This window comes from Osmerus eperlanus, chromosome 1 (assembly GCF_963692335.1).
Source record: "Osmerus eperlanus chromosome 1, fOsmEpe2.1, whole genome shotgun sequence".
Classification (NCBI taxonomy): Eukaryota; Metazoa; Chordata; class Actinopteri; order Osmeriformes; family Osmeridae; genus Osmerus; species Osmerus eperlanus.
The window spans coordinates 25,072,152-25,087,031 of record NC_085018.1 but is presented as its reverse complement, the minus strand read 5'-3'; the positions used below and the strand labels follow the sequence as shown (position 1 = coordinate 25,087,031).

General features: G+C 47.7%; 1 protein-coding gene and 1 pseudogene across 3 annotated transcripts; one reads left to right on the top strand and one right to left on the bottom strand.

Moving 5' to 3' along the window:
• Positions 1-2,034: 2,034 nt before the first annotated feature.
• On the bottom strand, positions 2,035-8,698 carry LOC134028857 (bone morphogenetic protein receptor type-2-like; annotated as a pseudogene).
• On the top strand, positions 8,695-13,563 carry LOC134028845 (cell division cycle-associated protein 7-like). Of its 3 annotated transcripts, XM_062472712.1 has the most exons (10): positions 8,695-8,823; positions 9,044-9,169; positions 9,475-9,756; positions 9,896-9,988; positions 10,220-10,366; positions 10,446-10,589; positions 10,887-11,036; positions 12,657-12,793; positions 12,965-12,983; positions 13,276-13,563. In XM_062472712.1, the coding sequence occupies exons 1-10, from the start codon at positions 8,815-8,817 to the stop codon at positions 13,282-13,284; spliced, it is 1,116 nt and encodes a 371-aa protein (XP_062328696.1). In that variant the 5' UTR covers positions 8,695-8,814; the 3' UTR covers positions 13,285-13,563. The 3 variants fall into 3 exon arrangements, with proteins under 3 accessions (XP_062328696.1, XP_062328687.1, XP_062328706.1); XM_062472703.1 differs by lacking the exon at positions 12,965-12,983; XM_062472722.1 differs by lacking the exon at positions 12,965-12,983 and having other exon boundaries at positions 12,657-12,812.
• The last annotated feature ends 1,317 nt before the right edge of the window (positions 13,564-14,880 follow it).

Here is a 14,880-nt window from a genome sequence, read left to right as displayed (position 1 = left end):
AAACTAGAAGAGATCTTGTTGCTGTCAATGCAATATTTAGTCAGAGATGGCAAAAGTACACACATCCTTCACTGAAGTAGAAGTACAGATACCCATGTTTAAAAACTGGTAAAAGTTGAAGTACTGACTACCCTTTTTCACTCAAGTTAAAGTAATGAAGTGTGGGCTCTGATACTTAAGTAAAAAGGAGCCATTACTACTCGGCTTACCTGTGTTAGTGTCACGCTGGTAACTGGACCTCATATCATTTTAATTCATTAATACAAAAATACACTATAAACACGCAGCGCATTCACCAGGAATATTTTTTGACGCTGTGAATTTCAAACATCTCCTTCATATGGCCATGGGTGATCAGGAGTGTCTGTATTCTCAGTCATGTTGACATCGGTAACTCCCTCTGTCTCATCAATAACGTACCTTTTTTCACACACACACACACACACACACACACACACACACACACACACACACACACACACACACACACACACACACACACACACACACACACACACACACACACACACACACACACACACACACACACACACTAAAAGGAGAGAAGAGAATAGGAGGAAAGGGGAGGAAAACTGAGTAGAGTAAAACATTTTTTTAGAACCATTTTTAGATTATTTTTTTCAACCTTTCGAAACTTTTTTTAGATTTTCTTTTCCCAACATTTTTTTTACCTTTAGAAACCTTTTTTTCGAAACTAAAAAATATTTTAAAAAATCAACCTATTGAAAACTTTTCTCAGTGAAAGGAGATGAGGAGAGAACAGAGAAGCCTAAAACAGAGTAGAGTAAAGCAGAGCAGAGCACAATAGAGTAAAGTAGAGTATAATAGATTCCTCATCAAGTACTCACCAATGATGCAAACCTTTCTTGAAGAACTTCTTGGGAAAAGTTATCTTCTTGTTGCCGTCTTCCAAGCTCCATGGTAGCTTCGGAGACTATCTTACCATTGTTGTGCGACTAAATACAGATTAAAACTAAAATAAACGAACCTGGCTTGAAAATGTTAGAGTTAGAAAGTACAGATATTTGTTTAAAAAAAATAAGGAGTTAAAGTCAAAAGTTTTCAGAAAAATACACAGTGAAGTAAAGTACTGATAAAAGAAAAATTTGCTGAAGTACAGTAACAAAGTATTTGTTTTTTGTTACTTCCCATGTCTGTATATAGTAGGAGTCACAACTCAAATATACATTTATTGCAGATACTGCACTGTCCTATACATTTCTGATTTACTTGATGTGATTTTTTGTGTAATGTCATGTTAAATAAACAACAAGTTTACTCATCAAATGTACTGCTTGGTTAATGTACCAGTTTTCCTAGATATAGTCTTCATTATGCATGACGTTGGATCAAAATGAAAAATATGGAAAGTAAAAATATCTTAATAAAAAAAAAGTCACAAAAATCTAAGCGCTTCATAGCAGAAGTAAAAAATATCTAGATGAACCAACAAAAAATAAAATTTACAACAAAAAAACAACAACTAATTAGCATGCATAAATGGATCAGTGTCAAAGTGAACAATTCAAGGGACAACCAGACCAACCTTGAGCTTAATAACAAAAAACTCTTCAGTAATGGATGCAGAAGCAGCAGAAACATGTCCTGGCTACTTATAAACGGTCTAGAAGAGCAGGGGAGCCATAAGGGTGGGGGGGAGGGGGGAGGGGGGATGAGGATGATTCTAGGGGCCCTGGTCAGACAGGGTGGGGGGGATGGAGATGAGGATGATTCTAGGGGCCCTGGTCAGACAGGGTGGGGGGGATGGAGATGAGGACGATTCTAAGGGCCCTGGTCAGACAGGGTGGGGGGAGGGGGGGGGCCTGGTCAGACAGGGGGCCCAGCAGAACCCCTTACTTTACTGCATGGTTTTGATTTTGGGGCCCAGAGTACAATGAGCCAGGGGGCCCAGAAACCCCAGGGGGCCCAGAAACCCCAGGGTGCCCAGAAACCCCAGGGGGCCCAGATTCCCCAGGGGGCCCAGAGACCCCAGGGTGCCCAGAGACCCCAGGGTGCCCAGAGTCTCCAGGGGGCCCAGAGTCCCTAGCGGCGCCTCTGTAGAAGAGGAACTCCTTGAGTAGACGTGGGGAGCCGTGTCAGGCTTGGAGGGTGAGAAGCCTGTCCAGGGCACACTGGGACGTTAATCTGGCATCTGCGTCGTGATCCCAGCAGTCTGTCACAATATCCTCAAGTGAAAACACCTGAAACAGATAAAAAAAGAAAGAAAGATTAATCAGATTAAAATAGATTTTTTGGGTTATACACGCAGCGAAGATGAGCATAGCGCCACGCAGTGAAGCTGAGTATAGCCCCACGCAGTGAAGCTGAGTATAGCGCCACGCAGTGAAGCTGAGTATAGCACCATGCAGTGAAGCTGAGTATAGCACCATGCAGTGAAGCTGAGTATAGCACCACGCAGTGAAGCTGAGTATAGCGCCACGCAGTGAAGCTGAGTATAGCGCCACGCAGTGAAGCTGAGTATCGCACCATGCAGTGAAGCTGAGTATAGCACCATGCAGTGAAGCTGAGTATAGCACCATGCAGTGAAGCTGAGTATAGCACCACGCAGTGAAGCTGAGTATAGCGCCACGCAGTGAATCTGAGTATAGCCCCAAGCAGTGAAGCTGAGTATAGCACCATGCAGTGAAGCTGAGTATAGCACCATGCAGTGAAGCTGAGTATAGCACCATGCAGTGAAGCTGAGTATAGCACCATGCAGTGAAGCTGAGTATAGCGCCACGCAGTGAAGCTGAGTATAGCACCATGCAGTGAAGCTGAGTATAGCATCACGCAGTGAAGCTGAGTATAGCACCATGCAGTGAAGCTGAGTATAGCACCATGCAGTGAAGCTGAGTATAGCACCACGCAGTGAAGCTGAGTATAGCACCATGCAGTGAAGCTGAGTATAGCACCATGCAGTGAAGCTGAGTATAGCACCATGTAGTGAAGCTGAGTATAGCGCCACGCAGTGAAGCTGAGTATAGCACCATGCAGTGAAGCTGAGTATAGCATCACGCAGTGAAGCTGAGTATAGCACCATGCAGTGAAGCTAAGTATAGCACCATGCAGTGAAGCTGAGTATAGCACCACGCAGTGAAGCTGAGTATAGCACCATGCAGTGAAGCCACGGTACCTGGAAGGCCTGCTCCCAGTGTGTGGGTATCGCAGGTCTCTGTCTCCTCTCGGCCACATGCAGACAGAGGAGCTCCAGCGAGGGACAGACCCCCAGCTCGGTCTCATAGGGCAGGGCATGCTCCGGCACAGCGCTGCCTAGGGGAATAAAACAAGCAGCCCACAGTCAAACACTAGATGAAAAAGGCTGACTGGAATCTCACACCCCAAATATACAAGCCAGCAAGAGAGAGGAGCCTACCAGTGTAGAGGTTAGAGCAGAGCGAGAAAGCAGCTACCAGTGTAGAGGGTAGAGCAGAGAGAGAGACCAGCTACCAGTGTAGAGGGTAGAACAGAGAGAGAGCAGCCTACCAGTGTAGAGGGTAGAGCAGCGAGTCCAGATCTCCCAGAGCAGCAGGCCCAGAGCATACACGTCTCCCTGAATCATCCACTTGCTGCTCCGAAGGTTCACGCTGCCCTCCAACACCTCTGGAGACATGTAGATCAGGGTGCCCACCTAGAAAAAAGGTTTTGCAAAAATATTTGTTAAAAAAGGTTTTCCCAAAATATTTGTTAAAAAAGGTTTTGAAAAAAAAATTGTGAAAAAATATTATTTGTAAATATTTGTGAAAAAATATTATTTGTAAATATTTGTGAAAAAATATTATTTGTAAATATTTGTGAAAAAATATTTGTGAAAAAATATTTGTGAAAAAATATTTGTGAAAAAATCGCTTTGAAAGGTGAGTCTCACCTGGGTTAGGGTTCCACTGTTGCCCTGCCCTGTCCGTGGGCCCCCCTGCCTGGTTCCTGGGCCCCCCTCCCTGGTTCCTGGGCCCCGCTGGGAGGTATACAGGATGGAGGAGCAGCTGAAGTCGGAGAGGGCGCAGGTACCGTCTGATCTCACCAGAACGTTGCTGCTACTCAAGTCTCTGTGGGCCACAGTGGGTTTATACAGGCCTGGAAAACACACACACACAGTCAGTTTCACACACACAGACACACACACAAACATATATAAGCGCACACATAAAAGCACACACACAAATTCAAGCGCACATGTTACGGTGTATCGACAAAGGGTCATCGGATAGGGATAGGACCGTACCATGTCTATGGAGATCAGAGGGGGATAGGACCGTACCATGTCTAGAGAATTCAGAGTGCAGGAAGGCCAGCCCGTCTGCCAGAGACCGAGCGAGGCGGAGGGAAGATGGCCAATCACAGGAGCTCTTGGTCAGGAAGAGGTGGAGTGAACTCTGGAACAGCAAGTACAGCCTAACTATCGACATTCTTAGAAACTGAAGAAAATTGAAAAAATGTGTACTCAATTATAAAACTCTCGAATATAAGTAACAACTCATAAAAAAATCGGTTGAAAAAACATTCAGCTTTTTATCCAAAAAAAACGCATCGCATTGCCCCTGTTCACTTGTGTTTGTTTACAGGCCAGTCTTGACATATCCAACATGGCGGCAGAGTTTAATCCAAAGGCCAATGTGACATCGATGTATACAAGCCTGGTATGACTCAGAGAACATCAAAGTCATGTGACTCAGAGAACATCAAGGTCATGTGACTCAGAGAACATCAAGGTCATGTGACTCACATACGCCGCCAGCTCCAGCACCAGCACCATCTCTCCGCCCTCCAGCCTCCCGGCGCCCAGGAAGTCCGCTATCCCAGCATGCACCAGGAGGGGCAGCTTGTATACCTCCCCGCTCTGTGGTAAAGCTGTGTTCGTTTCCCGCAAGGTACACCTTCACTGCCACCATCACCCCCTTCTGGAAACCACGCCACACTGTCGCAAAGTGCCCCTTCCCTATCACCTGCAACATGATACATGACAGACCATCTGAAAAATAACTTTATCAATTAATCCATGTTGGTGAGGTCCAGACCAGAACTTACCTCATGTAACTCCATGTTGGTGAGGTCTAAATCAGGTCTTTCCACCATGTTAGTGAAGTCCAGACTAGGGCTGGTTGCTTGTGACCATGCTGAGAGGAAAGCAGGGTATCTGGGAGTTGAATACAGAGACATCAGTTTATTACAGCTGACGTGCAGACTAGACGTGAGAGTCAGAGCAGGGGGCCCTACAGAGTCTTCTGAATGTTGTTCTTTGAAAGTTCTCACATCTTGAGTAGGAGGGGAGTGGAGAGTGAGGAGAGCTGGACAAAAGGAGTGAGATGTTTGAGATGAAAGCCAAGGCCAGTCCATATCAGGGGAGATAGACTGACGGAGGGCGGAGGAGGAGGGAAAAGAATTAAGAAGAATACAACTGGTCGTATTAAAAGGAAGGTCAAATGTTATCTCAGAACAGAACTAAGAAGAGGGGTTGAGGAGTGTTGAGGACAGGAAGTCAGGGTTGGGGAAAGGAAGACAGGGTTGGGGACAGGAAGTCAGGGTTGGGGACAGAAGTCAGGGTTGGGGAAAGGAAGACAGGGTTGGGGACAGGAAGACAGGGTTGGGGACAGGAAGACAGGGTTGGGGACAGGAAGACAGGGTTGGGGACAGGAAGTCAGGGTTGGGGACAGGAAGTCAGGGTTGGGGAAAGGAAGACAGGGTTGGGGACAGGAAGACAGGGTTGGGGACAGGAAGACAGGGTTGGGGACAGGAAGACAGGGTTGGGGACAGGAAGTCAGGGTTGGGGACAGGAAGTCAGGGTTGGGGAAAGGAAGACAGGGTTGGGGACAGGAAGACAGGGTTGGGGACAGGAAGACAGGGTTGAGGACAGGAAGACAGGGTTGAGGGGACACACAGCTGCCTCTTAGCTACTAGGCATGTTGAACAGCAAATAGCAGCGTCTCAACAATGTGCAACAATAACAGTGCAACAATAACATCTCAAGTACAGTATAATTTACCTTTGAAGTGTCTACACTTGACTGCTGTGAAAAGCGTGACTACGAAAACCAAGCATCCGAGCAGAATACTGACAGCCACCATTCCACCACCTGCGCACACACAGCTCAGTTGTAGAACATGGGGATGGGTATAGCTCAGTGGTAGAACATGGGGATGGGTATAGCTCAGTGGTAGAACATGGGGATGGGTATAGCTCAGTGTTAGAGCATGGGGATGGGTATAGCTCAGTGGTAGAACATGGGGATGGGTATATCTCAGTGGTAGAGCATGGGGATGGGTATAGCTGGGATGGGATGGGAGGGAGGGAGGGAGGGAGGGAGGGGGAAATTCGGAACAGGAGGGAAAAAGGGAGTGGATTCAGGATAAGGACAAAGCACAAGGTCAGGTTTCTACCTTCCGTACCCACTAGGCTGCCGGGGCGGAGGGGGTTTGCTGTCTCCTGCTCGGGGCTCCAGGTGATGTTGTCGACGGCGTTGCAGAGGTCTGAGCTGCACACACACCTGACCAGATACTCGTCCTGTCTGGTTATGGAGCAGGTGGGGAGGGGACAAGGCAGGTCCATGACACTGCAGCCTGAGACACACACGCATCCATGGACACACACACGCATCCATGGACACACACACGCATCCATGGACACACACACACATCCATGGACATACACACCGAGCATCCATGGATATACACACATATCCATGGACACACACACCCGCATAAAGAAATTCTGATTTGACATTAGGACGTTAGGAGACACTTGAATTCAAAGCCACATCCAAATAGTGCATTACCCGTGACTCGGGTCCCATGTGGTCAGTTAGCTTTTGTAACAGAGGTCGGATTACTGTGATCAAAACCCCTCTCAACATGTCTGTACCCTAACCTCCTCTACATGTCTGTACCTCATGTCTGTACCCTAACCTCCTCTATATGTCTGTACCTCATGTCTGTACCCTAACCTCCTCTATATGTCTGTACCTCATGTCTGTACCCTGACCTCCTCTATATGTCTGTACCTCATGTCTGTACCCTAACCTCCTCTATATGTCTGTACCTCATGTCTGTACCCTCCCCCTCCTCACCGAGGTAGTCTTGGACATGTTGTCCTCCCTGCAGGCTCAGGTACGCCACGCAGCAGTCTGTGTTGGCGCAGAGCTGCTCGGAGCCGCTCACGTTGCCACGCTCCTTCCACGCTAGGTTCCGAGGGTTAGACACTTCAAACACACACCTCCGGCCCCGCACCTCCAGCAGCCAGCACACACACACACACAGGCAGCCTACACACTCACGCAGACACACACACAGGAACAGACACACACACATAGGCACGCACACACACAAAAGGGGACACACACACAGACCGACGCAGACACACACACACATGCAGGGATAGACACACACACACACAAAGGGACATACACGCACCGAAACACAATGACAAACGATCACATCGATATGTACATGCCTAATGTAGCCAAACTGATAGGCTATGTATGCAGGTCTATATAAACACTATACACATATGCTCTTAGATAAATAATGTATTGTGAACATAATGTTACCCATACCTTTACCCTAGTGAGAAACACTTGTTTTAAATACTTGTTTTAAACAACAAACATTATATTCATTCAGTAGATTACAAGGATCAGAAGTGCTGGTTTGAAGTGTATTTCGGTAGTGTGTTGATCAGGCACAGTGCAAGTGACTAAACCTCAGCTACCAGACACAGTGTAACAGTTATAATATCTAAAATATCATATAGTACAGTGCAGCAAGAAAACAAAAAATGATGTATCAAAATGTTTTATAAACATATTTGACAAGCAGTCAAGTGAATGTCAAGTTCTCTGCGTATGTGAACGTCGTATGACGCCAGGGTACGACCTACACTCTTCACATTCCTATTTCTTATCTAGAACATCACACAGATTATTCTAAATTCAAACCCAAATCAACACACTTTGCCAATCGATAAAACACCGCAGCCGTCTGAAAGAAAAAGAAAGTGACACTCACCCAGTACTCCAGAAGTCAGTTGCATGGTTATGAAAGTGTGTGTGCTGTGAGCGTGCAGCCTGGGACATTGCGGAGCGGGGGCACACACACTCCCTCCCACCGCTCCGCACCTGCGTGCCCACACACCCGCGTGCCCAAACACCCTCATCAACGGGACCTGATAGAACACAAGGACACCAAGGACGCCTGTTCTCTTTAGAAACGCCATGCTGAAGGAATTTGGGGAATTTATTTGGACCGTTCGTTAGTTGCATTAATTTAATTCAACGCATGAGCAGCAACAATAAATGCAGACATTTTAACGAAAGATATACCTTATGCAGTCATATAGGCGGTGGGATAACGACTACGTTTGTGTGTAAACTGAAGTTCTTCCATAATAAAAATCCAACATTAAAGATAAATATTTTAAATACTCACTTGGAGATGCCAAAAACGAAGTTCAAAAGCTCGAGGCTACAGCTAAATAAACAGAAAAAAGCCTAGATGGAGAGCTAGAAAATATTTTTTGTTTGTTTGTTTGTTGATTATTATTTTAAAACGATGGATGGCAATAACCACTCATCAATCTTGTCATATATTTTGGCTCCCAATGCGCTAGTGAAAAATGAGGGGGAAAGTAGTTGATTGACGGTTACCGACCCCTGTTGATGACTTTTTCACTTGCTCTTCACGTGCTTGTCTTCTTCGACCTGCTTATCAGATAATTGGACATTTAGGGTTAAATAGGCGGGACTTAAAAAACAACAGCTTTTGAATCCCAAAAGCTGCACGCACTGCTGTGACTGACTGACTGAAGATGGAAAATGTAACGACACTCATACTTGACCAATATTAGTGTTATTTATGAAACATGTTCATTGGCGTAACTAGTACCTAGAATCAAACCGGTTCAGATGCGTAACGAGACGAATTAAACGTGTTCACAGGGCTCTCAAAAAGTTTGGTGTGAGATAACCATAGATCTCAACGTGTTCATGGTCGTAGTAAGATATGTCTCTCTGTTGTGTTGTCAACATCCCCCGCAGATCGGTGCTCTGAGTATGGACTCTCTCGCCAAACGTTTGGCTGATATCTTTGCTGAAGAGTCAGAAAACGATCAGACGTTTTATGGATTCTCCGACAGTGAGACAAGTGATCTTTTGGACATCAAGGTGCGACTTTGTTTTATAGTCCATATCGGACTGGCCTGAGTTTGTCAGATAGGCAACTATATTCCATAACCAAGCTGATCACAAATATATTAACTCTGCAACTATATTAACGGTTCAACGGTTATCTGTTGAACACCCGAAGGCATCACAAACGATGTATTTTATAAGATTCCTTAACTTAAGTTGATTTGAGTAAACTCTTCCTTTACCTGACCGCCGAAATACCGTTAGAACTTTGCCCTTCTAATCCATGTTCTAAATGCACTATTCGTGTGTCTGTATAACGTGTGTAGGTCGTGCATCAGACGTCCGACAGTGGTGACGGCGCCTGTGTGACCAGGACACCTGCCCCTCCTCGCTTCCAACTGAGGGTCAGCCTGCGCTCCCAACAAACTGCTCACCCCTCCAGTGAGGAGGAGGAGAGGAAAGTTGAGGAGAAGAAAGTGAAGAAGGAGAGGAACGTTAAGGAGGAAATGGAGGACGTGAAGTTGGTGATGATGGCAGCTTCTGGGTCTGATTCGGAGGTGGAGGAACCCAAGTCGTTCCTTGACAAGCGGGCTCAGAACATCAAAGCCAACAAAGCTATGGTGAATAGAACCAGCTGTGACCCCTGATCTACCACACCTAAACATGGCTGCCCTTCAGTAGAGGGATATGGATCGATGATGGGTTGTCTAATGTGTGTGTGTGTGTGTGTGTGTGTGTGTGTGTATGTGTGTGTGTCAGTTGGCCAGGCTGATGGCTGACCTGCAGCAGATGCCTGGAGGGGAACGGCTGCTGAAGAATCAGGGAGCCAAGCGGCTCAAAGAGAAGACTTCTGTGAGTCTGTTTCTGTTCAGAACAGGAGTGGGCCACTGAGTCATGCCCATCCATCTATCAATCCATCTGTCTATTCATCCGTCCGTCTGTCTGTTCTCTTTCTCTCTCTCCCTTTCTCTCCCTCTCTCCTTCTCTCCCTCTCTCCCTCTCTCCCTCTCTCCTTCTCCCCCCTCTCCCCCCCTCTCTCTCCTTCTCTCTCTCTCTGTCTCTCCCTCCCTCCGTCCTGTGTAGCGGCCCCGCTGGTCGGGCCAGGGTGGAGGAGGCTCCAGGAGGAACCCTGAGAGGATGTCCAGGAGAAGGACCCGCTCCATGGGGTCGGGCGACGACTCTGCTGCCCCTCCAGAGCTGGAGCTCAGCTTGGAGGACGAGCTGATGGAGGTGTGTGTGGGGGGTGACATGCTCGAGGTGTATGTGGAGGGTTTCCTGGAATACTTCACGTCCACTTCCTGCGCCCCAGGTCCGGGGAGCATCTCGTCGCCGTGGCAACCCGCGGCCGTACCAGGGCAAGGCCCACGTGGGGCGGCCGGTGGAGGAGGTGACGGAGGAGGAGCTGGAGCTGGTGGCCGACAGTTTGACGGAGAAGGTTTACAGCAGCTCCACGGTATGTGCTCTGCACACCTCCACCCTCCGCCTCCACCCCCTTAGGGTACCTCAGGAGCTTCTGGGCGGTTCAGAGTGGGGATAGGTAAAGCTCAGAGATGTTGCCTGCTGGTATAAAGATCGTAGGTTCAAATCCCCCTGTATCTCACATTGGTTAAAAGCACCCGCTAAATGAACTTGCTACTAATACAAGTACTACTACTAGTACTACTATTAGTACTACTAAGACTACTACTAGTCATACTAGTACTACTAATACTACTACTTCTGCTGCTAATGCCCCCCCCCCTCCCCGCAGGGCAGCACGTGTCACCAGTGTCGTCAGAAGACGGTGGACACCAAGACGAGCTGCCGCGGGGAGACGTGTCGGGGGCTGCAGGGCCAGTTCTGCGGCCCCTGCCTGAGGAACCGCTACGGGGAGGACGTTAAAACGGCTCTGCTGGACCCGGTGAGAACCCTGTCAGGGTTACGCCTGCGGAACGTTGCTGCCCTGCCAGGGGGGCGTCGCTGCCCTGGCAGGGGGGCGTCGCTGTCTCTTACATATCATAATACGTGTGTGTATATACTCTTTCTCTCTCGTAACGTGAAATTATATATTCTTTTTTTTCCTGGATTTATTTTAAACATGTTTACCACATTTTCTGTTTCAATTGGCTACTCACACACACCTACATACACTTTGAGACACCTCAGTTCTCTGTGTGTATCTGAGGATCTGTTGCTGTGCTGCAGTTCTTATCAGACAGAGCTCTCTGTCCACAGCTGCTCTCCAGTCACACCCCAGATCACCAACACAACCTTCACTGTTACAGTGACACACACACACTCACACACTTTCTCTCACACACACACATTCTCACTCCCACATTCTCTGACTCACACACACTCTCACATTAACATATACACTCACACACTTTCTCTCACACACACACACACATTCTCACTCCCACATTCTCTGACTCACACACTCTCACATTCACATACACTCACACACACTCTCACGCACACACTTCGGAAGTGTCTCTCAAGGTTAAGGAGCAGCCTTTCAACATGTGCTTGATAACGCTGTAACATGAAGGAACAACAATGGAACCACAATGTTCTTTAACTGTTTCACAGCTTGTCCTCAGGTAGGTCAGTTTGTCCTCAAGTACCTCAGTTTGTCCTCAGGTACCTCAGCTTGTCCTCAGGTACCCCAGCTTGTCCTCAGGTACCCCAGCTTGTCCTCAGGTACCCCAGCTTGTCCTCAGGTACATCAGCTTGTCCTCAGGTACCTCAGCTTGTCCTCAGGTACCTCAGCTTGTCCTCAGGTACCTCAGCTTGTCCTCAGCAACGTCAGCTTGTCCTCAGCAACGTCAGCTTGTCCTCAGGTACCTCAGCTTGTCCTCAGGTACCTCAGCTTGTCCTCAGGTACCTCAGCTTGTCCTCAGGTACCTCAGCTTGTCCTCAGGTACCTCAGCTTGTCCTCAGGTACCTCAGCTTGTCCTCAGGTACCCCAGCTTGTTCTCAGGTACCCCAGCTTGTCCTCAGGTACCCCAGCTTGTCCTCAGGTACCCCAGCTTGTCCTCAGGTACCCCAGCTTGTCCTCAGGTACATCAGCTTGTCCTCAGGTACGTCAGCTTGTCCTCAGGTACGTCAGCTTGTCCTCAGGTACATCAGCTTGTCCTCAGGTACGTCAGCTTGTCCTCAGGTACCCCAGCTTGTCCTCAGGTACATCAGCTTGTCCTCAGGTACCCCAGCTTGTCCTCAGGTACCCCAGCTTGTCCTCAGGTACATCAGCTTGTCCTCAGGTACCCCAGCTTGTCCTCAGGTACCTCAACTTGTTCTCAGGTACCTCAGCTTGTCCTCAGGTACGTCAGCTTGTATCTCAGCTTGTCCTCAGGTACGCCGATGTACACTGTGGCAGTGAAGACAGAGAGGATATGCTGTGTAGGCTAATGAAGGTGTGGTATCTGTGTGGGCTAATGAAGGTGTGGTATCTGTGTGGGCTAATGAAGGTGTAGTATCTGTGTAGGCTAATGAAGGTGTGGTATCTGTGTGGGCTAATGAAGGTGTGGTATCTGTGTAGATGTGGACCTGTCCTCCGTGTCGCGGGATCTGTAACTGCAGCTTCTGTCGTCTTAAAGATGGACGCTGTCCCACCGGCATCCTGCTCCCCCTGGCCCAGTACCACGGCTTCTCTGATGTCCACTCCTACCTCGGCAGGTCAGTCCTACCTCGGCAGGTCAGTCCTACCTCGGCAGGTCAGTCCTGCCTCGGCAGGTCAGTCCTACCTCGGCAGGTCAGTCCTGCCTCGGCAGGTCAGTCCTACCTCGGCAGGTCAGTCCTACCTCGGCAGGTCAGTCCTGCCTCGGCAGGTCAGTCCTACCTCGGCAGGTCAGTCCTGCCTCGGCAGGTCAGTCCCACACCTGAGATTTCTACATGCTCCTGAAGCCTGACTGGATATCAGGACATGATCTGTCTGTCTGGTAGGCCCTGCAGGGTAGACGCCAGTCTGAGGGCTGCAGGGCAATCAAACACACAGGTCTTTAGGAGAACATTTTATGCGTGTGTGTGTGGTTAGATAAAATATGATGAAATGTTACAATTTACCACAATGGAACAGTTGTTTTTTGTCTTCATCTGCTCCTTCTGAAACAATGTTTGTGAGCTGTTAAATAACAGTCCTCCTCCTTGTTCTCCTGTAGTCTTCGTGACAAGCTGAAGACTGTGGAGGAAGAGGAGGGTGTGTTATCTACATGGCACAGATGAAGACCACCGGATGATGTAAACAGGGGTTGCCAGTAGAGGGGGCTGTTGATCATAGAGTTGCTGAACAGCCACTGGGGTTGGTTTTAGAGGGACGTTCTGTAATGAAAAGGCAGGCTAATTGAATGTTTTGTTCGATTTCTGTTTCTTTGGTTGCTATGTTAAGTGTGTATTGATGATTGTTATTTTATTACTTGCTGTGTCATTAATAAAACTATTTCACTACAGATAGTTTGTCCTTGAAACTTTTTGGTCAAAGTACTTAACCCTTGTGCTGCCTTCGGGTCACATGACCCAAAGGTTCATAACGAACCATCGTTGTGTTTACTCAATACAAAAACAAATACAAATAACTTTCTTTTCTGAGACAGCCCAATGGTTAAAAGAAAATGCTTCACTTTGTTTTTGTATGCGGTAAAGTTGTTGCAATACGACGGTGGGTCCCAATGACTGATGGGTCAGAATGACCCGAAGATAACGCAAGGGTTAAGGAACCGCTCCGACTAACTTCATAATATCTGACCTATGAACGGAACACAACAGGGAGAGCAGAGTGATGGTACTAGACAGGAGAGTGATGGTACTAGACAGCAGAGCAGAGTGATGGTACTAGACAGGAGAGTGATGGTGCTAGACAGCAGAGCAGAGTGATGGTACTAGACAGGAGAGTGATGGTACTAGACAGGAGAGTGATGGTGCTAGACAGCAGAGCAGAGTGATGGTACTAGACAGGAGAGCAGAGTGATGGTACTAGACAGGAGAGTGATGGTACTAGACAGGAAAGCAGAGTGATGGTACTAGACAGGAGAGTGATGGTACTATCATGGCCCGTATCAGATTCAAGACCCTGGTATTGACCTTCCGAGCAGTGAACGGGACTGCACCCGTCTACATCAAGTCTCTCCTGCAGCCTTACACCCCCACCCGTCACCTACGGTCTTCTTCAGACAACCGCCTGGTGGTCCCACCGCTCAAGACCGCCCGGTCCCAACACAAGCTCTTCTCCTGTCTGGCCCCCCAGTGGTGGAATCAACTCCCCACCTCCATCAGAGACACTGACTGTCTCTCCACCTTCAAGAAAAGGCTCAAGACGCACTTGTTCCGGGAGTACAACGGTACTTAGGAATGGTTCGCTTGACCCGATGTTAGTTTCCTCAAGGATCACAATGACTCTTGCTCAGAGACTTGTTGCTCTTGTGGTTAGTGGTAACTGATTTAAAATTGTTTGTACTCGCTGTGATATTGTTTTTTATTATTGTTGCTTGTCTTTTTTTCCACAGGTACACTTGCACTTATAGCAGTTCATATTGTTTAATTGTAACTTGTTTAACCCTTGTGTTATCTTCGGGTCGTTCTGACCCATCAGTCATTGTGACCCACCGTCGTATTGCGACAACTTTACCACATACAAAAACAAAGTGAAGCATTTTCTTTTAACCGTTGGGCTGTCTCAGACCCCCCACATTGCGAAGGTTAAAAGAAAATTATTTTTATTTGTTTTTGTATTGGGTAAAATTGGGTAAACACAACGATGGTTCGTTATG

Coding starts and splice junctions, on each gene's coding strand:
- LOC134028845 (XM_062472703.1), top strand. Junction 10,590..10,886: donor AGGTTTACAGCAGCTCCACG/GTATGTGCTCTG, acceptor CCCTCCCCGCAG/GGCAGCACGTGTCACCAGTG. Junction 12,794..13,275: donor GTCCACTCCTACCTCGGCAG/GTCAGTCCTACC, acceptor GTTCTCCTGTAG/TCTTCGTGACAAGCTGAAGA.